This window comes from Eublepharis macularius, chromosome 6, assembly GCF_028583425.1.
Source record: "Eublepharis macularius isolate TG4126 chromosome 6, MPM_Emac_v1.0, whole genome shotgun sequence".
Taxonomy (NCBI): domain Eukaryota; kingdom Metazoa; phylum Chordata; class Lepidosauria; order Squamata; family Eublepharidae; genus Eublepharis; species Eublepharis macularius.
In genome coordinates this window covers 22,851,710-22,874,414 of record NC_072795.1, presented here as the reverse complement: position 1 = coordinate 22,874,414, position 22,705 = coordinate 22,851,710, and the positions used below count along the sequence as shown (strand labels likewise).

At 41.4% G+C, this 22,705-nt stretch overlaps 1 protein-coding gene across 1 annotated transcript in view; it reads left to right on the top strand.

Moving 5' to 3' along the window:
• Positions 1 to 22,705, top strand: part of SKIL (SKI like proto-oncogene) — a 37,201-nt gene that overhangs the window by 5,726 nt on the left and 8,770 nt on the right. Inside the window, exons 2-6 of the mRNA XM_054983027.1 lie at positions 55 to 1,956; positions 11,252 to 11,349; positions 15,028 to 15,275; positions 15,383 to 15,621; positions 17,803 to 18,027. Coding sequence (XP_054839002.1) covers positions 856 to 1,956; positions 11,252 to 11,349; positions 15,028 to 15,275; positions 15,383 to 15,621; positions 17,803 to 18,027 — 1,911 coding nt within the window. The 5' untranslated portion in view covers positions 55 to 855. The remainder of the gene's footprint in view (positions 1 to 54; positions 1,957 to 11,251; positions 11,350 to 15,027; positions 15,276 to 15,382; positions 15,622 to 17,802; positions 18,028 to 22,705) is intronic.

Here is a 22,705-nt window from a genome sequence, read left to right as displayed (position 1 = left end):
AGATGTGAATATTTATCTGTTTCCCCACCCCCCACCCCCCCTCCTTCCATTCAGATTATGTGGAAAAACTGGACTGGTACACGAATGGAAAGTCTGAGAAGTTAATTTTGCTGATGGCCAGGTTCTTGCTTTTATTATTAAGCCTTGGAGTTGGAGCACTGATATTCACAATGGTCATCTTTAGAGATACAACTATGGCTAGCCACCTGGGATCAACTTCCAGTTTGGAGTTTGTTAATGAACTAACATCAACATGGTTGAAAGTGAAAAACTTAGTTGCACAGTAAATACAGAGGCTTGTGGTCTCGTACTCCTGAATAAAAGGAATCTGCTACATAGCGCCTGTCCCATTAATGTGCAGAAGTATCGCTTTGGAACCAGCATGTCTTGGTCTTCGAGCACATCAGCTCTTGTGTGTTTTTATGTTCAGATGGAAGCCAATTTGAAGAACCTGTGTGTTTATCAGAATGGGAAAATCCTTCAAAGCTAGACGTTGTACTAAATTACACTTTTCTATTGGATTAAATCATTGGATTATTTTCAAAACCAGTGATTTAAGGGAGTGAGCAAAAAAAAATTTTGTACACACATTGAGTTGAACATTTTTTATTGGTAAACTGAAGAAATATTTTTTTAAAACAAGACAGAAGTTTCTAAGTAAATCCCTTTTCTTTAAATGCTACGCTATTAAGTGCAAAGTGTTGAAAATACCTGCCTAGTATCTTATTAAATATTTACTGTAGTAGAAGCAGCTGAATGGATTGTGCATGATCATATAATTGAAATAATCAGAAACTGACATTTGAAAGGGCTACCTAAGATCAAATTTCAGGTCTACCTTCTTAAGATTTAGTTATGGAAGCTCCACAGATAAACTTCCCAGTAGGTTGCCAGGCAAAGCAAAAGGGGACCCTGGTGCAAGAAGATGGCAGTCCTCCAGCGAAAAAAGCAACGACAGAGGGGCATGTAAAAGATAAAGTTCAGACTGTGATAAACAAGCTGACAACAATAAAGAAGGAACACTTGGATGAGTGTGAAGAAAATTCTAGGGAGGACAGAGAAGAAGATGCCAAGCCAAACATTGCTGCAGCATCGGAGCCTTTGAACTTAAATCCTGGGTTGAAACACACGCTGGCACAGTTCCACTTAAGCAGTCAGAGTTCACTGGGAGGCCCAGCAGCGTTTTCTGCTCGCCATTCCCAGGAAAGCACGTCCTCTGTCTTTGTACCTCTCCCATCGCCCCAGATCCTTCCAGGTCCGCTGTTGGTTCCTTCAGACAGTTCTACGGAATTAACTCAGACTTTATTGGAAGGAGAGTCTATATCTTGTTTTAAAGTTGGAGGGGAGAAAAGACTTTGCCTGCCCCAAGTTTTGAATTCTGTGCTTCGTGACTTTTCTCTACAGCAAATTAACACCGTGTGTGATGAACTTTACATCTATTGTTCTCGGTGCACTTCTGACCAGCTCCACATTTTAAAGGTTTTGGGAATCCTTCCATTTAATGCACCCTCTTGTGGGCTTATCACGCTGACTGATGCTCAGAGACTGTGCAATGCATTACTGCGCCCTCACACTTTCCCTCAAAACGGCAGCCTGCTTCATGCAAAAAACTCTCTGGCCCAACTAAAAGAGACTGGCAGTGCCTTTGAAGTAGAGCACGAGTGTTTGGGCAAGTGCCAGGGCCTGTTTGCTCCTCAGTTCTATCTTCAACCCGATTCTCCTTGTATCCAGTGTTCAGAATGCTACGGGATGTTTTCCCCCCAAACGTTTGTGATGCACTCTCATCGTTCTCCGGATAAGAGGACGTGTCACTGGGGCTTTGAATCGGCCAAATGGCACTGCTATCTTCATGTTAACCAAAAATATTTAGGAACTCCAGAAGAGAGAGATTTAAAGCATCTCCTGGAAGAAATGAAAGAGAAATTTAGTGTGAAAAATCAAAAAGCCCAAGCTAAAGTAAGTTTTATTTAATGCTTTTAAAATGTTTGGTTTCCGTTAGTGCTAAAAATGACATTTAAATATTCTAAGTATGTACTTCATAACTGTGAATGTGAGTTTGTCCCTTGTGTATAAAAACCTTAGCTGTTAGCAGGAAGTGTCACCATATCACAGCAAGCACAGTTCTGAAAAAAAATAACACTTTACTGCTTAAAACACAGGGTCATAAGTTAGCAGGTTTCTTATTTCGTAACTGACTTTTGGCCATAGCATTAAATGAATGGACTTTCTGTTTGTAAAAAGAAAAAAGTATGTCTTTTTGTTTTTTGTTTTGTATTTAATAATCAAGAATGGTAATATATATCAGCAGTCCCTAACATGGCACCCATGGGGGCCGTGACAACCACCGATACATTTCCTGGCGCTCGCCAAGTTTTTTTAGAAAGGCGGGACAGATGGTTTTTTTTTTTTTTTTTTACCAAGCAGGGCTTCTGATTGGCCATTAGAGATCGGAATGGCTATGTAGATTTTTAAAAACATTGCTTTGGCAGCAGCTGCCACCACAACACACGGATCTTGACTGTGTGGCTGAAGGTAAGTTGTGTATATGCAAACAATATTTTAAAACAATATGTTCATTTTAAAAGGCATCCTGTTAAACACAGCTTTTGCCTAAAAACGTTGAAAATTTGCTGTTAGTTATGCATGTAACCTCATTCCCTGACATTCTGTGGTTGGCTCTGCCTCTTGAGGCAGCTATTTTGTGGTTGCACCCACCATTCTGTGTCAGAATTCCAAAGATGCCTGCAGGCACAGAAAGTTTGGGGACCCTGGTATATGTAGTTATCTAGAAATAACCAGGGCTCATGTTGAGGGGAAACGTGCAGGAACACAGTTCTCCAGCGGTCACATGACAGCTGGCCCCACCCACCTGACTGTCAGCCATTTTGGGTCCATTTCGGCCTGGGTTGGGGCTGAAACGGCCCGGATCGGGCCTCTGACGGGTGGTGGATCACTCTCCCGCTCAGCAGCGGGCCGATCCTGACCATTTTGCACCCCTTTTCGGCCATTTTCAGCCCTCTTTGCCATTTTGGGCCCAATTTCAGCCCTGAATGGCCAGGATTGGGTCCAAAACAGCCAGGATATGGTGATGTCAGGGGGTGTGGCATATGCAAATCAGCTATGCTAATTCACACTTCTGGGAATGGCAAGGGGCGTGGCATATGCTAATGAGTTGTTATAATAAGTTATGCTAATAAGTTCTCCACCTCTTTTCCTACGAAATGACCCCTGGAAATAACTAAGCACTGTGATGCTACCTGACCTATACTGTACTAAACATAAGAAAGTAAGTATGGAAGAAAGGGAAGAACAAAAGATGAAGTTGAGCAGTGACATCTTGAAGCACTTCTTAAACTCTAAAATGGAGGGAATTATTCCTGGATTAGGAATGAGAAAGTTCCAACAGTAAGGCAAGGCTAGAGGGGAAAAAGAAGAGAGAGAGATTCATGTGATGTCTTTGGTATGTTTTATAAACTGTTCTGGGAACCAGGATTGGCTGTGAAGCAAGGTAAAATAAATGTCAGTAAGCACAAGGAATTAGCTAATGGTTCTCTCCATAATAAGTTAGCACCACTACTTTTTAAAAAACATACCACATGCTGCCTGTTCCATAAAGCTAAGCAAAGCTAGTTACGTTGTTCTGCTGGAACCCATTTGGGTCATTACTGGTTCAGATATCTGCTGCATTATGTAGTTTGGACATGTTACTTTCAATAGTTAATTATCTGAAGATGAGGCAGTATTTCTGTCTTGTATTCTGTCTATCTGTAACTTGTATGGGCAACACACAGGTGTTGCATTGCGAATTTTTTCTTGAGACATTGCAGCTTTATGGTATATTGCTCTGATTTTTCCTTTAGACTCACTAGACGAGATGTATACCTGGCCTAAAACATTGCAAACGCTTGACATTGCCTGACATTTTTAGGATCTGACCTGTGCAGTGAGGTCGAGGTGGTGGTTGAGTGATTAAAGGCTTTCTGGCCTTATCAATACATGCATTTCTGATTTAAAACCTCTGTATCATGAATGCTGGGTGATTTTCTCCATGTTTTGTGACTGTTCTTTATCACAAGAAACTATGATGATAGTTGCTGTCTCTTGGCTATGCCAAAAAAACGGCCTTGACAAAATGAAAGGGAAAAATGGTCCCAATGTTAAGCATTGCAAGCAAACTAGTAGAATAAGTTTAGTTACTCTCACTCTTACTGATTTATTAACTGTTTCAAATGTATAGTTGCTGGGCCACCTGCAATTCTATGTAGCAGCTAAGGGTGGTAGGAAAACTGTGCATTTCAGGTGGGGTTTTTTTTTAGTCTTTAGCTCTCAGACTCAGGGAAACAGGTTGCAGTGTTTGTGTTATGTTTTTCTTGGCATAGAGCTCTCAGTGGGTAGGCATTCCTCTAATTAAAGACACACCCTACTCCAGTTAGTGCCTGTGGTACTAGGAAAGAGTTTGTACTGCAGATCTGTGCATACAGTGCTGTCAAGTCACAGCTGACTTACGACGTCCCTGTAGGATTTTCAAGGCAAGAGACGTTCAGAGGTAGTCTGCCATTTGCTTGCCTTTGTGTACCAGCCCTAGATTCCTTGGTGGTCTCCCATTCCTTGGTGGTCTCCTAAGTACTTAACCAGGGCCCAACCCTGCTTCGCTTTTGAGATCTGACGAGATTGGACTAGCCTCAGCCTCTGCTTATCCAGGTCGTACTGTAGATAGGCTATTTTTATTGCCTCGGTTGCATATAGAAATGGTTGTTGTTAGCTATACTTAAATCTCCGTTTGGATTCTCTGCTCCACGCTTCATAGGTGAAGTCCACTACCTCCATTGAATGGAACCACATCAACTATGTGGTGTTAAGATATTTCTGAAGGGCAAAAAGCCTTCAAAGTCTAAGGTAGAAATCTCCCCCAGTCTAGTTACCCAACATAACAGGAAAAACCATGGGCTAAACTTAGGGTCTCCTACATGCAAAGCATGAACAATGACAATGACGATGACGTAATTTTTCCAGTTATAGATGCTACGACTAAATATAAGACATATGCAAAAGTTCCTGCCCTTTCCCTACCCAGTCTCTCAAACATCCTTGCTTACTTTTTAAATACTCTTTTATTTCATTTCCTCCCAGCTTGCCAATATCCATCCATCAGGCAGCACATTCCACATCAAACTTTATGGATGAGTATACCCATCAAGCTACTTACATATGGGCTGGCTTCTTTTCTTCTTAGGCCGTGCTGCTTGCCCACTAGAGGAGGAACGAGCAAGACCTATACTTTATGTAGGAAATATGGCATGGGTTCATACTGGAGGAGCTATTTGACTAGCAATAATGTAGCTCTATGCTAAGATTAGTAATTGGAAGCTCACTGGTTTAACTCTTGGTAAACAGTCCTGGAAGATAATGTGCTTGTTATGACTGTTCAAGCAATAAATTGTATATATACTGATTTAATGATGTGCCCAATTGTCTTTGACATTCGGCTGCAATACTATAATCTCATGGAAGATAGTGTAGCTCTGGTAAAAGCATGTATCAATAAATAACATTTTGGCTTACTTTAAAGAAAGGGATAGATTTATTGTGTCCTAAAGCTTGTAAATGACCTAATTATCATCTTGTTACAGTCTTGCGATATGGCTAATGAAAGGCTATGTATTACCCAAATATATGCTACATTTACATTTTACTGTATAAATAACCAATGACCTTTTCAGGAGACTTTACAATATGAGTTTTAATGAGTGATTTGTGGAAGAGGGGAGAATAACAACAGAAACTGTTGTGAGACAGAGGTTTGTTGATGTGTTTCATATTCAACATTTTAAGAGCTTTGGAATGATTCCCCCATGCTTAACGAGCTGATGCAGTCTAGTGAATGGTATAAGCAGCTGGACACAGAATATTTGGGAGTCCGTTGAGGAAACATTGTTCAGTAATGGATTATAACCTGAAAAGACCAGGAGCTTGAATGGATTTAAAGACCTGTCTATTAGTACGCTGTACTCACCCTGGATTTCTGAAAATATCCTGTTTGGGCACTCACCTCTCTCCTTTCCTACTTAAGATGCAGAAGGTTGTAAGCATGTTTGTGCCTGAACAGCCATGCACTTCCATGAAAAAACATGGAACAGAAACAGTAGCAGGCAGATCATTATGTATATTAAACTTCTGCTTTCTGCTTATCTTACCAGCTTGTATTTCTCCCATAAAGAGAAACAGGGAGCTGCTTCAGAGAGCTAGTTACACCTGGGCCTGGCTGTGGGGTGACTCTCCCCCATACCTATTTTTAACCGGTTGCCCTCTGCTTGTTAAATGCAACAAAATGGCATGCGTTCTGTTTAAGTATTTCTCTGATCTTAATCTCCCAGCACTGTCTTTCCAAAGCATGTCTCATTAGAACTGTGAAGGCTTACCTTGCCGAAGCTCTCCTTTGCCCTATTTACAGAATGTCACCCCCTTCCCCAATAATCCAAAAAGGACCTATAAATAGAATGTAAAATACTCCCGAAAGTTTTTATAAGGAAAATATATGCACGTGAATGGGAGCATCCCCCATTATGCATGCATTAACAGGAGTTGCAGAAGCACTCTGCTGCTTCAGCAGTGCTTCTAACACTTCTGAGATGTGAAAAGCAAGGCTCAAAAAGTAGTTAAGATGCACAGAGATTCTGGGATATGCACATTTAGAAGAGCATGGAGCAACCAAGGGTTGTGGGTGGGGGAGGCTGCAGGGATACCCTTTTGGTAGTCTGAGCCGTTCCTTATTCTGATTCTGGGGCAGGGGGAAATACCAGAAGACAATAAATAGGATACGCTTTCTAAAGCAGCATGAATGGGAGAAACAACACCATTTAGAGGTGGTGGAGGTAAAGATTAGAGATTAAAGCATCATTCTAAAAATTAATAAAGGATTCTTCTATTTATGTCATGAAAAGTTTTAGTTACATTTTATGAAGAGTAGAGAGAGATTTTTTCCCTTGAGGTAGATAGTCCAGGGATGTCTTTTCCCTGTAGCATATTTCATTCAGCTTATAAACATTTTAAAACTTGTAAGCCTGTTCCATGTCTTGCAGCCAACACTGCTTTAATGCTCCTTTGTGCTTTGCCGACACAAAATAATCTGAATGATATTAATGTTAGTTGTATAGGCCTAAAGAGGGTTATATATAGTGTTCAAACTTTGGTGTAAGATTCTGGAGTTTTCTGCACAGGGTTTTTTCTGTCAGTTGTTGCCCCATACTGCTTTGCTTTAGCCCCTGATTTCCACAGGCAATTTTTTGTCTTTAGTTTTTGCTTTGTTTCCCGCCCCCCGCCCCCAGATTTTTTTCGGTTCGAGACCACTTTTACCCTGATCTTTTTCTGGAAGCTGATTTTGAGTCTATTTTTGTGTAATGTTTCTTTGGGTTTTGTTCATCCTAGCCACCTCCATCCCACTTTTCGATGATTGGACTTTCATCATCCTCGAACCACTGCCCCCTCCTGCCTTCCTTTCTCCCCTTCCTGATTTTTTGATCTCTTTTTTTATCGTCAATTCTGTATTGATAGATTGACCTGGTGTTGTTATAAAAGGTGCAGCAGGTTCTCTGAATTCCCAGTTTTCATTTTTAAAACACATGTAAGTCTCTAACCTGTTTGAGTGCAGAGTTGTCCCCCTTTCCCTCATATCTCCGCAAGGGAAGGGGAATTCAAAACTGGGAATTCAGAGAACTTGCTGCACCTTCTATTACTACAGCCAGTCAATCTATTCATATGGATGTATTGTCGAAGGCTTTCACGGCCGGAGAACGATGGTTGTTGTGGGTTTTCCGGGCTGTATTGCCGTAGTCTTGGCATTGTAGTTCCTGACGTTTCACCAGCAGCTGGTGCTTTTGGTGCTACACCTCTGAAGATGCCAGCCACAGCTGCTGGTGAAACGTCAGGAACTACAATGCCAAGACCACGGCAATACAGCCCGGAAAACCCACAACAACCATTATTCATATGGAATTGATGATTTTTTTAAAAAAAAAAATGCAAAAGCCATGGTGGCCCCTTTTGGCAGCCGATAAAGCAGCGTAGTTTGAAAAGCACATAGCCACTACAGCTCTAGGCTCCATCCCAAAAGAGCTTGGTTTGCCCCTCTAGTGCTGGCCTCTACCTGGGTCAGTCCAGGCAGGGCTTTCTGGTTTGAACCATGGGCTGCGGGGGGGGGGGGGAGGCTTGGTGTGAGTGGCAGAACTGCTCCCCTTTTAAACTTCCCCATGCAAAGACTTCCCCACATGCTCATTTTCAATCTTTTAAAAAAATTTAGCCCTTATATCGCTCTATCAATATAAGCATATGCAAAAAATAAAAGAGGGTGTTGTTGTGGCATCACCAGTTATGCCGCCAATGATGGCATCACTGTTGCTTGAAAATCCTGATTATTTAAGGCATATGCAGAACAAAATAAACCGACTCCACAACTGTAACATTTCAAAGGCAAGGCAAACTTGTAGAGGAACCAAACCTAAACAGATTCCAATGCTTGGTGATGGACTGCTAAGAAAATCAGGAATAAGTAGATGCACGTAACAGCCTTTTGTTTTGGGGTATAGCCCTGATGAGATGATTGCCTTATTGTTGGGAAGGTTTACACATTTAATAACCTCGTGACTGATACCAGGTGCTCCTTTGAAATGGTTCTTGAATACACTCAAGCTGGGGAAAGACAAATGTTTTTGAGTACATATGATGGAAAAGCTCAGTCAGTTGTAGTTCCTCTGATGTATGCACAAATCTTTTATGCTGGCGTCATGCGTCTTTCAAAGACAGTGTTTGTCGCCTTGGCATGTAACATGAAATAGTGTTTTGTAATTCATCACTGTTTGGAAGCTGCAGTGATAAAAAGTCAAATAAACCCATTTATAGGGACTTTGAGAAGCTGAAACAGTGTTTTATTGTGGAAGAATTAATATGCAAAGCTTCTTGGTAGATACATATGTGCTTGAGCATGTACACACTAATCCTAATGTTCATTTCTATGATTATAACTAGGGGTGTGCACCCTGAAAATATTCGGGTTTCCTGCTTTGGGTTTATCCGAAGCAGGAAAAGCATTCAGAAACACCCAAAAACCCAAGTGGCAAGCCGCTTGCCATTTGCCGTGGCTGCCATTTGACGGGTGGAAAGGGTCCTTTTCCTCCTCCTCCGCTGCCGCGTGGGCCTGTAAGGCAGCGGAGGAGGCCTCCACCATCCCAGCATCAGAGGGAAGGTAAGTGTGGGGGGCTGGGGCTATGGGGGTGGGGGTGGGCTGTTTAAAGGGCCCTGCCACTTGCAAATGGCAGGAAAGGGACCCTTTAAAGTTGCCCCAAAGCAACCCGAATGCTTTGTGTAACCATGCTGGGAATCCCGAATCTTTACAAATAGGGTCCGATTCGGAAATTTTACCCGAATCAGACACCCAAAGCGCACGCCCCTAATTATACCCCCCTTTTCCTTTAGCTATGAATGTTCATTGAAAAGCTCATTCTTGCAACAAAATTGCTTTCCAATTTCACATTATTAACAAAACAGAGTTGTGTGTCGCAATCATAAAAATGTAACTGCAGTCTGTGACTGAAAACACATGTTGGCCAAAAGGTCTTTTAACCAGGGGTTGTTGTTTTTTAATTTGAAATTGTATTTAGTTTGGATAAAAAGACGAGTCAGAGTCATGGAAGGGGCTCATGGAAGTGCTGGATAAAAAGATTTCACAACACTGAAAATTTTCATGTCTGCTGATACGTTATTTCCTTTGCAGAAATGCTTTCTTTGTAGGATTTTTGTCTCATTTGTTATGAATCTGGCCAATTTCAGTATAGAAAGATTTCTGTGGATAAAAAACTATTGAAGATATACAAGTGGTGAATACTCTAAAATGGCATAAATATATAGGTTTTGCTCAAAAAGTTTGCAAGTGAAGCATCTAGATTCCTGGCAGCTCCTTCTGCATTTTTCCTGTAAAATCTTTGAAGTTTGCCTTCTGTTTTGGAATCATGGAGCTCTCTTATCTAATTTTTTTTCTCCCCAAAATTATTGTATGGTCATTTTTCTGCAGAGGAAGTTAAAATAGCCAAAAAGATTTAAATTTGATAGGAGTATAAGTATTGTATACATTTCAGGTTTTGCCCAGATTTCCTGGGGGAGGTATCTCCCCCGCCCATGGCTTCAACATTGCCACAAATTTCACATTTCTTTGCATGACCTGTGAGGAGTAATAGCAATACAGGTCAGTGGAGGCTGCAGCAGGCAGGAGGAAGAGGGTAAATTGCTCTCTTCTGCTGCTGCAAGAGGCAGGAAGGAGCTATTTCACCTCCTTCCCTCTCCTGACCCGCGTGGCTATTTGCCCATGCAGATCCTGAGACCCTGGGGAACGTGTTCCTGTGGTTGGAAATGGCTGCTGGGGAGAGGGAGAACTGGGAAGACCTGCAGCCTTCAGCACTTCCTACTGACAGATCGCAGGATCTAGCCCTCTGTAACCACATCAGTGGTGCAGATTCCTAGCTTCCATTCTTTAACCAGTTTGAAGGTTTGGTACCATTATATTAAGTAAGTCTGAGTTATGAATCTGTTTACTACCTTGAATAGTAAACCATATGTTGGTGTCAGATATTTTAAAAATCCTATATAGTTAACTATATAGTTAACTATAGTTAACATTGTCTGCCCATAAACTGCAAGTAGAAGCATTTGACAGTGATGTCTTTTAAGTAGACATAAATTAACATTGTAATCAAAATATGCCTGTGTGATCTCATCAGGTCTCAAAAGCTGGTCAGTATTTTGATGGAAGACCGCCAAGGAAGGCCAGGGTTGCTGTGCAGAGGCAGGCAATGTCAAACCACCTCTGAACATCTCTTGCCTTGAAAACCCTCCAGATTGACCTTAAGTTGGCTGCGACGATGTTGCAAAAATAAAAATTGAAATGTGCGGGAAGTAGTTTTCTGCTGTCTAATCCTGATAATCTATTGACAAACGTATCTGTAGCCGCAGATTCTCTAACTTCTGAAATCAAAAGCAGGAGGATACCCAATCTTCAGAGAAACTGGTTATTGTTTCACCTGTGACCAGAGGGGGCAAATCTGCGATGATGCTTTTCTGGTGGTGCTAAAGTTCTGTTTCCTTGTTCTCCCACCCTCTGAAATTCTGTAAGAACAGACCTAATTCCTGCAGAAAATGTCTTTTACAGTTGTAAAAACGATGTCTGACAAAGTAGAGATGCTGACTTTTCCCCCTCTTTTCTCAGGCAGATTCTCAGTATAATCTAGAATTCCAACAATGGTATCCAGTTGTAAAGCAAGAAGCAGACACAGTTAATCAGCCACACTCGTTTATGCACCCCAGGTAACAACTGTCAGAGTTTTTCAGCAAGAGCACATCATGTACTTTATTTTAATTATTTTGCATGAAGATATTTTAACTTACTGGGTTTGGGTAATTTTTGTAATGTTATGTGCCAAGAAAAGTCTACAGTTGATCTACAGCTGAACCTTTGAGGTGATTCCTGGAGTTGCTGCTACCATCATGTCCGATGGTCAGAAGTCAGTCCCAACTCACAACCTTAAGAGTCCGCTGTAACCTTTTCATACGGTACCCTTGAAGATAAGGGTACCCTTCCTGAGTCACTTTGCACAAGGTGTTGGCAGACCTAGGAAAAGTGGCTGCTTGAGTGCTGCAGTACCCGGTCGACTGTCTGGGCTCTGTCCCTTCTAAGTTCTCTCAGGAAGTTTGTGTAAGCAGGCTTTAAAGGGAGTGACTTCTGAGTTCCTTCTAGAATCCTCTTTTGGAGCCAGCCCAGTGCCCATGTAGCAGCATGCTCTGAGGCCTGTCTACGATTCTACTATCCTTTGTAGCCAGCTGTTCTTCTTTATCTCTTAGCCATACAGTTAAGCTGTTATATAAACACTACAAATACTTCATCACGGTGGTCCCCCATTTTTTTTTACCTTGTTGGCACTCTTGGAATTCTAACACAGGGCGATGGGTGCAACTATAAAATGGTTGCTGTGGGAGGTGGAGCCACGCATGCAGAGGAAGCCCAAGTACGGGGGGAGAAGAGGGGTAATTAAAAAATACACTGGGAAAGAGAAGTGAGAGAATAAAACCAACACTAGTGGCAGCTGCCACTGAAACTATGCTGTTTTAACACAGCCAATCAGAAGTCCTGCTGGGTAGGTGCCCCTTCTGTCCCCACCCACTTTCTAGAACCACTTGGCAGGCACCAGGTAAGGTCTTGGCAGGTACCATCACACAAGCACCACATTAGGGACCCTTGCTTCACTGCATCTCTTCCTGTGCAACCCTTTGAACTTTACCTTTTCTGCTCCACACAGCTCCAGTTCTCTTCTTTCAGAACTCTTTCCCAGCCTGAGCTGTCCTCTTTCCCCCTTGCTGATTGGTTGACCAACTGAACATGACATAGACTTCCTAGTTGCTTCTCAAGTCTGCTGCCATAATACTGTACTATGAAGCTGAGTGTAACATTATGGCAGCAGGCGCTACATGGGTGGGAAGCAAATCCTTGGGGGAAGTGGGCCCCACTCAAGGCTGAGTCCAAGGTTAGCACCCTTCTAACTGTTTCAAGGCATGGTTATTTATGGCATCTGAACGTTACGTCTCTTTGTCCGTGCCAGAAGGTGCATTTTCCTGGTCGACCTGAGCATATTTTAAGTTGCTCATCACTACAACGTTTTCTCCTTTGGTCGCCCCCCTCCCCCGCTTTCTTTCTGCATTTCAGAATCATCATAAGAGTTTTGGTGAGAAGTGATAACATAGCTTCAGTATTATTACTTCTCAGGCCTGATATTTACAGCCATAGTACCTCTGAAAGAGCTTGTTCTTCTTAAATGTCATAATTTATTGAACTTGTCTTTTCACATCCTTTCTATAGGGATCTAGGGATAATCGTATTTTCATAGTATGTTTTTATTAAGTTACATAACACTTGAACAATTGCACTTGAACTAGCATTAACATTTGTGTGTAAACACCTATCCCCCCCCCCATTCATTGTGTCTGAATTGTGAGTTCTGTCACTAAAGGAGTGAGTTTAAAAGCTGCTCTGTGATCTTTTTAATAAACCAACTAGTGATTTCCTCCACTGTAGATATTGTTGCCTTGTGGGGAGCTTTTAGGAACAAAAAAAATGAAAGGATGACATGCTTGTTGTGCTGTATAGCATAATAGCGCATCAGGGCCACAAATGAAATGCAGCTTTCTTTCAACTGCATGAAGAGTTTAGAGACGCTTCACAGCTCGGTGAAATCACGTGGGGCCTCACTCTGCTGATGACATGTCTGCATAATGCTGATGTTGCAGTTGAATTATCACTTGTGCTGCTCCTCACCTGATTTCGCAAACTGAACGCGTTGCTTCAGTATGGAAGCAGTCACGTTATTTCCACCTGGCAAATGGATCCCCTCTCCCCTCCTATCTCAAGTACGTATGCTCGCTTTCAACATGTATTTTGCCCCTAGTTCCTAAAAGAGAAGCCCATGCTTTCGAGTTTGTGGAAATTACTTAAGTTACAGTAGTGCAATTAGACAGTGGCAACTCCGTTATATATTGTGAGTTACGTAATTTATTGGGATTAAAAGAATTTGTCATAGAATGTGTGATATGCCAATTTCAGGAAGGGGTCATGGCTCAGTGACAGAGCATCTGCTTTGCATGCAGAAGATTCCAGGTTCAATCCCTGGCATATCCAAGTTAAAAACAACAACGAAAAAGGACCAGGTAGTGGGTGATGTGAAAGGCTGAGAGCCTGGAGAGGTGCTGCCAGTCTGAATAGAGAATACTGACCATGATGGACCCCATGGTCTGAATCAGTATAAAGCAGCTCTCTGTGTGTGTGTGTGTGTTGTATGTGTATGGCACTACACTGCACCGATTAAGGTACTGGGGATGTGGAGAGAATAGAGGCTTAATTAAGTAATAATAATAACATTCGATTTATATACTGCCCTCCAGGACAACTTAATGTCCACTCAGAGCGGTTTACAAAAGTATGTTGTTATTATCCCCACAACAACAAACACCCTGTGAGGTGGGTGGGGCTGAGAGAGCTTCTAGAAGCTGTGACTGACCCAAGGTCACCCAGCTGGCTTCAAGTGGAGGAGTGGGGAATCAAACCCGGTTCTTCAGATTAGAGTCCCGCGCTCTTAACCACTACACCAAACTGGCTCTCCAACTACTAAGCTCATGGCAATGGCAGGATTCACATTTTATACCTTTTGCACATAAGTCTTCACTTGAATGTCAAGGACACGCATATATCATCTGGAAAATAAGTATTTGCTTTCTGATATATGTAATGAACCAGAAATACAGTGGTGCAGTCATTTCCACGTGACAAAATACACAGTCTTCCTAGAGAAAGAGTTAAATATATTGCATAACTGAAAACTTGAAATGGGAGGTGGCCATCCCTTGTTAACCAGGAAGGAACTGGTTTTGCTGCACGCAACTTCTCTTTTCTAGTTTGCCCGCTGCATAATGTTGCATTTTTGCTAGGCATTTTTGTAATGACTACACAGTACAGATTGGTTTTTTTTAAAGGTTTGAGTAACATTCTACTCAGTTGGAGTACTCAAAATTTATGTAAAACATAGTTAAATCTACATAATAAAACAGTACAAAGGCAACCAAAATAAGCAACAAAAACAGCGGCAGTTTTCAGAATTCCAGGTGTATAGGGCTAAGCAAGATGAGGGATTTTAGAGCAACACCTGGAGAAACAAAAATAGTTCTTTATCCATCCTTGCCTGTATGGCGTTTGAATCTCCTGAAGCATTATACTTCATTATGTTTCCCCTAGTCGATTTGGTTCTCATCATGTTACACTAAATATTCACTGTAAAGCAATCTCAGGATTAGGGAATTACATTTTCTCTTTAAATCTATTCTTGTGTAATAGAAGCCAAATTAACTCATGTTCCCAGGGTTTTAAAGTTTAAGATGTTCACATGACGTTCAGTGTTAGTTAAATTTTTTGTGTTAATTCTGACATTATGTCGTTTCCAGCTACTACTTTTACATGTGTGATAAAATGGTTGCTCCCAACGTATCTCTTACCTCTTCGGTATCACAATGTAAAGAAGCTGCCAAAACAGTGGAGAAGATTTCAGAGGTAATCAAATCTCTACCTGGGCAATCGGTAAAACAGCACGGTTCCAGCAAGCGCAAAAAAGCCGTTTTCTATCAAGATAGCTCTCTTGAAGTGCAAGAGAAAGTTGGTGTGAAGCTTAGCACAGAAGTATGTGCTGGTTTAGGTGAGAAGAAAAATGAAAATTTGAAACGTTTAAAAGTTTTGTCTGTGATAACTTTCAGTTCCTGATTTCAGCAAACTTGTTGTTTTCCTACTTTTTGGCTCCTACAGAGCAGCCTGTGTCCACTAAACCTGCTAACAGAAGGAAAGCTGAACAGATCTCCAAAACATCTATAGAAGGTACAGAGGCAGAGTTAAGCAGCGATGTACAATCCTCAGCTCAGCCTTTTACTAATGATATCGGTTGTGATGATGACAAAGGGAAAATTATGGAGGAAGTCATGAAAACATATATAAAGCAGCAAGAAAAGCTACATACGATTTTGCAAAAGAAGCAGCATCTCCAAATGGTACAGTATTAGTCTGTGACATGTTTAGCTATATTCTGTCTTCAGAAAACTGCTTGTCATGTTACCATTTGTAGTGGTTGCATTTGAATTAATATCGTTACTCCAAACAATGCAAAGAGACACACAAAGTTGGGACTTGGTTGGCCATTCCGAATGACAGTATATTATAAACAGACATTGTTGGAATTATCAGACTTTAGATGCAGTTGAATTAATTTTCTGTGCTGAGAATCACCATCCGGAGCTGGTATCACTTTTTTTTTTTTTTAGTTCTCAGAGGCATGTTGGGGCAGGAAGGCTGGCATGAGTTTCTGTTGGCTACAGATTTTTGTGGATTTCGGTACAAGGCTAAACTCACTGTACCCAATAGCATTTTAAGTGGGATGCACAAGGAGAAAGCCCCAAGTCTTTGACACTCTGGTGGTGGTGGAATCCTTCAGTATTTTATGTGGCTGCTTAATGCCGTTGCAGTTAACACAACCTGTGCTCTGTAGTCTTGACAAGGTTTATAGAGATGAACTAGTTATGAAGATGTAGATGGGAGATAACAATAAGGCAGCAGACCAATTCTTGTGGTCTAGGGAAGGACAATTTTTCTGTCACATCTCATGGGATTCAAAATCTCACTCTGCTATCGTGAGGACATTTTCCTGGGAGTAAGCCCCCTGAGTAGACTTGAGTAGGATTCAGAGTAGACATGCTTAGGATTGGTCTCTTATTTTGGTATTAAAAAATTACAGGGAGTCATGATCATCTGTCAGGAAAGAAGTTGTTCTCATCCGAGCAATCTCAAAAGATGCAGGCTAAAACTTTGTTGCTACAGTTCTCCTGAATGAGTAGCAAGAGTTGTCTGTGTGTAACAAGTGGGGATACCAGCTTGGATCATGTGCCCTGTGAGCCATAGAAGCATACAGAGAGATCCTCGCACGCTCTGAGATTTTTTTTCTGGATAATGCCCAGTGAGTAATTTCAGTTTTGCTAGATTTCACTAGTTAGCTCTGTATAGTTCCTCTAGGTACACCTCCCTACATCAGGGGTCCCCAGTAATAGTACCCATGGGCACCTTTGTGCCCACGACACATTTTCTGGTGCTTGCCTAGCGTTTTTAGAAAGTGGGTGGGGCCAGGTAGGGCTTTTGCAAAGCATAGTTTCTGATTGGCCATTGCAGAACTGATTGGCTGTGCAGATTTAAAAAAATACTGTTTCCACAGCTCAAGGATCTTCACTGTGTGACTGAAGGTAAGTGGTAGCAGCTATTTTGTGGAGATGGTAGGTGAAGAATTCCAGATGTGCCTGCTGGCTAAATGACTATAGATGTGCATCTTTGTAAAGCTGGGATGATGAAAAGCAAGTCAGACAAAGCTCCCTCAAGCCTACAGCTGGCTGTATTACATCTGCTAGATCTTTAACCGCTTTCTGGTTGTTTCCGTATGCGCGCTTTCAGATCGTGCTGAGGAAATACAAGGGCAGCGCTGCTCCTCCACTGTATTCCATTTCAGTTACTTCACGAGGGATTTGGTGCCAGTGGCATTAACTTTCTCTAGGAAATGGTGGTTTGAATCTACCCATTATTTATAGTCTGTCTCCAGCTTCTTTAGTAGTTCTGTGGATCTTCTAGGTGCTGAAAATCTTGGCTTACTCTCTGGATGAAATAATTTAAGTTTAGAGCAAGTAATCACAAAATACTGAACACTTGAGTGGGGTGGGGGTGGGGGTGAGGTTTAAAGAAGAACCTTTTCCAGTATTCCAGAGTTCAAAATAAACACAACAAGGCTTTTGAATGGCCCCTGTTGTTCCTGAGCATGCTATGCAAGTTACGTTAATTAATGCACCAAAATGCAAACTTAGCTGAAGTCATTTTCATGCTGGATTTCTGAAATCATCTGCTGAGTTGAACAAATTGCGGTTGCGTGTCTGTATGAGAGAGATTTTGGCATATATCAAACAATCCAGTTTTTATTGTAGATGCTAGACATATTTTACATTTTTTTTAGATAAGGAAAGCTTTGAAGCATGTTAAAATTTCTGTGCTGTCTAGTTTCAGATAAGCACCACAGAATTTGCGGGTTTCTGCTGCATTAACAAAAAAAGATCCACGCTACTGAAGTTTACAGTATAGAAATAAATTAAGCCTTTCTGATACTGGAAATACTGGGTCTAATTCTGTCATTGTCTTTACAGGAAGTAGAAATGTTAAACAGTTCAAAAGCCATGAAGGAGTTAACAGAAGAACAACAGAATTTACAAAAAGAACTTGAATCTTTGCAGACTGAGCATGCTCAAAGGATGCAAGAATTTTACATAGAGCAGAGGGACTTGGAGAAAAAGTTAGAGCAAGTAATAAAGCAAAAGTGTACTTGCGACTCTAACTTGGAAAAGGACAAGGAAGCGGAGTATGCAGCTCAGGTGAGCAGAAAATACTAGTTTTTACCCAGTAGAGCTATATTTCCCCTTAGGTAAAGGTAAAGGTAGTCCCCTGTGCAAGCACTGAGTCATTACTGACCAATGTGGGGATGTCACATCTCGACGTTTTCTTGGCAGACCTTTTTGTTACGGGGTGGTTTGCCATAGCCTTCCCCAGTCATCTACACTTTACCCCCAGGAAACGGTACTCATTTTACCAACCTTGGAAAGATGGAAGGCTGAATCAACCTTGAGCCGGCTACCTGAAACCGGCTTCCACCAGGATCAAACTCAGGTTGTGAGCAGGGCTTAGGCTGCAGTACTGCAGCTTACCACTCTGCGCCACAGGGCTCCTAATTTGGATCTCCCCTTATTAGTCTCTTATAAAATGGTGGTTAAAACACAACAAACAGCACAACATGCTACATATGTGCAGTTACCTCTAGCAGGTCTCTCGAGAGGCAGTGTATGCATTGTCCAAATACATACTGTTAAAAATTTAAACAAAGCAAGAAATAAGGCTTGTAAAATGATAAATGCCAATGGTTTGCTTGAGTCATAGTATTGCAAAATTCTGCAGATAGCTGCTGGAATATTTGGTCTAATCCTTTTTGCTGTTCTTGATTTATTCATTCTTTTTAAAAGAGTTGTTAAATTCAAGTCAGAAATGCCTATGCATTTGAGAAAATGATATATTCCTTCTACTTTCTGAGGCCATTTCCAGCAAAGAGTAAATATCAAAACACACACACACAATTTATAAAATATTATAAATTCAGCTATTATTATTAAATGTTACTGAAATCATAATCAAAACAGAAACTCTCCAAACAGCAAAATACATATAGTAAAAAATTAAACAATTTTTAAAAGAAGCCTGAAAATCTATCTAGTGTAAAACAGCTTAATAAAAAAAGCAATTAAGTCAACATAAAGTGAAATAGCAAACCCCCAAATAAAACAAAAATAGTAGATGATTAGGATAGTTAAAAAAATATCTCAGGAGGTAAAAGCATAATCCAATGATCAGTTAAATCCAGCACCTAAAAACAGTCAAGCTTAGTGTTAAGTGAAGGAACAGAGGAAAGGAATTCCATAGATGGGGGAAAGGCCCCACCCCTCATAGTCAACCGCCTCATTTGTCAAGTCTGGCAGATCTGAAGCAGATCCTGCAGTCGTAGAGTGCTCCGGTAGGAGGAAGTTTTCCTTAAGGTGCCCTGGTCCCATGCCGTTTAGGACTTGGAGGCTGGAACCAGTACCTTGAACTAAGCTCTCAAATGAACAAGCAACCAATGTAGATCTTTATAAGCTGTGTATTGTATCAGTGCTTGACAGCGTTCTTGCTGCTGCGTTCCATATTTTCCAAGCTGTCTTCAATGGATGTTCCACTTACAAGGCATTACAGTAATCAATGTGGAAATGCTGATGACATGTATCTCTGTGGTCAAATCTCACTTCTTGAGGCAGGACTGCAGCTGGCAGACCAGCCAAAGTTGTTAAGTGGAACAACATACAAGACATGAAATCTGGAATCCATCTGAAATAAAGGATCTAAAAATATCCACATGCTAAACCTGTTGCTGCAGAGGGAGTACAGCAAGTGACTTTATCTGCAAACTGCCTTCCTTTTCAGACTTATTACAGAGAGGTATTGAATTTTCAAAGCCTAAATCCTCAGAGGCCTTTTTGTAAAGCCTCTTTACAACTTGGAAATGTTCAGCTCGACAATGGTCCATAGACACAGTGGTGTATAAAAGTTTTTATGCCATTGCCCCTTCAGAGAAGGCACAATAATGTGCTTTATCTTTTGTTTGGTTGAATTCAACCTAAATGTATTCCCTTTTTTTAATTAACAGAATTTGTATCTTGACTTTCTGCTCTCATAAGGGCCACATCAGCAGCTAACAAAATGTACATAATATAATTTATTTTAAAACAGAAGCAGCAGCAGCAACACATCATTAAAACCAGCACTAAAATATACAATGGCATAAAAACAATTAAAAATTGGGCATGAAGGAGGGCGCACTGAAGGAACACCAAACAAAAGTCTTCACCTGCTGGCTCTAGATTGCAGCAGAAGGGGATAGACAAATCTCCCTGGGGAGAGTTCCAGAGTTTTAGTGCTATGACTGGGAAGGTTGCCACCCACCTAATCCCAAAATGTAGAAGCACCCAAAGCAGGACCTCCAAAGATGACTGCTGTGGTTAGGTCAGTTCATTAGCGTGCAAGGTCATTAGTGTGCAAGCTGTCTCCCAACACATTTTGTCACTTCTAGCATGCTTGGGAGCCAACTAAAGGCAGAGAAGGGATGCCTAGAAGCAGTCATATCAACCACCTGAGTCATCTCTGCATTCCAGAATTGGCTCAGGTTTTGTTCGGAGCAGCAGCCGTATCTGCTGAAAACATTCCAAGAGCTGGCAGGAGCCATCAGCCTCTGAGAGAGGACCATTTTAGCAACCCACCCTCTGTGATTATAGTCTGCTTTTGCTAAACACTTGGTATCATCTCCAGGATGGCAATAGAACCGTTGTATCCAGCTGATTATGTATGCCACAGGGTATATTAGCATTGCCTAAATTTTTAGAAGCAAGGGAATAATTAGGAAGTTCTTTTCTTTAAGAGTCTTCTCATCTATATTGTTCCATCTCCTCCTTATTCTTACTTTTATTTCTTTTGGTAAGCATTCTGCTTATATGCAGGCTTATTTATTACTGGCTTCATTCTTCCTTTTTTTCTTTACTCCCGATCTTCATTTTATCAGCCCTGCATTAAAAATCCTTTGGCGGCTGTTGTTTAACCTTCTGTCCATCCTCAGTACTGCTTGATCACACTTCACCGTATCCCTTTTTACTTTTGCTCATGATAATGTCCAGCCTAATCCCGAGTGCCTTTTGTCCACACAGAGCAAGCTTTGGGCTCCTGCATTGCACGTGTAACCTTTTAATGAGAACTGACACTTCCAGGCTTAAATATCTCTTTATAAAGAGGATCTTGTGTGCATTCACTTCTCTTGCAATAGACAGATTCCCCAGTTTCTGTTCATTCATGACCATTAATGCATGGTTGCTATTCTTATTAATTTTTTGTATCAGAATGGAACAGGGGATGCAACAAAGGTTTGTTGCTTGCCCCATCCCATGGGTGACCCACACTTCTGGGCTGTATGTGAACCGCTCCTTTGTTCTTCTGACTTCAGCACATTTTCTTCTGTAAACTTGAATTGGAATGTGTCTAGGTTGGATACTTCACAGCGCTCTGGTAGTAATGAAAACCTGTTCCAGTTATGCGAAAGCATGCCACTAGATGGCTTCCACAGCTTTCTAACTCAAAAGGAATCATAGCATGCGTGTTTTGTTTAGTAGACAAATGGCGGTGAGTCACAAGCAGGTTCTGTTTCAAGTACAGTCTGGCACGTAGGGTCTAGCACGTCATTTCAGCCACAGTTAAGTGATAGAATTGTATAGCAATGGAGATACGCCTCTGAACTTGAAGTCTTTGGCTAGAATCAGTGTGACCAGGTTTCCGTTGCTACCAATTCAGTAGCATTGTATAAATTCATTGTTTGCTTTGCCCCCCCCGCCCCTTTTCTGGAATAAACTCCTTCCCACTGTTCAAATACTTCATAAAATAGGTGACTGGAGACCTAGGCCATTTCCTCACATCCTTAAAATAGTGGCACACTCCTAGAACGCTGTCAGTTTCTTCCCATGATTTTTTGTTTAAAATGGATGCAGGGCTTTTTTTCAGCACGTACCGCGCGAAGAAGTTGCCAGCGTTCCGGGAGTGTGCTGCTATTTTAAGGACATGAGGAAACAGCCCTAGTTTCAGTGGAGTCCTGTTATAATACATTCTTTTCCATTCAAAAGAAAATATTCTTTACCTGTAACTTAGCAAGTAGCTGAGTAAATCGCCCACCCTAGCCTGACATTGTCAGAGCCTGGAAGCAAGGTCGGCCATGCATAGTACTTGGATGAGAGACCACCAAGGAAGACAAGGGTTGCCATGCAGAGAAAGGCAAAGTATTACCACCTCTGCTCATCTCTTGCCTTGAAAATCCCCTATAAGGGTTGCCATAAGTTGGTTGCAACTTGACGGCACATTATTATTGTTATTGCTATTGTTAACCTAGCAAGTATTTCCCCTTCAAGCAATATTAAATGAGTTGGTGCCCTGTTTGGCATAAGCTCTGAATTGGTAAGAATTCTGAGCTGAAGCCATGACCTAAAAAGGAAAACAAGCCTCTTACCCTATCTGGGGTGCATTGCTGTAGATAGTTCTCCCATTGAGTCCATCACTCATATACATGACTGCTTGTGGACATCTCTTGGAAGTTAACTGTTACAGGAAAGAATTGTTGGTTTCTAGGGTAACGAAGAGAAGAGAGAACTTCAAAGGTGTGTTGGAACCAGTCGGTTTATTAAGGCCCAGCATGCTTAGAAATAAAATCCCTGGCATTTCTAATTAAAAGAATTGGGTAGAAGTAGATGGCCCAAGACCCTGAAAAACTGCTGCCAGTCAGAGTAGACAATTCTAACCTTGGTAGACCAATGCTAAGACTTGTTATAAGGCAGCTCTGTGTGTAGAGCAAGAAAAAGTAAATGATGCTTGGCATTTAGTATCAAGCACAAAGTCTTAACAGTACTATTTGTCATTAGAGATGGGCACGAACCGCAAGAC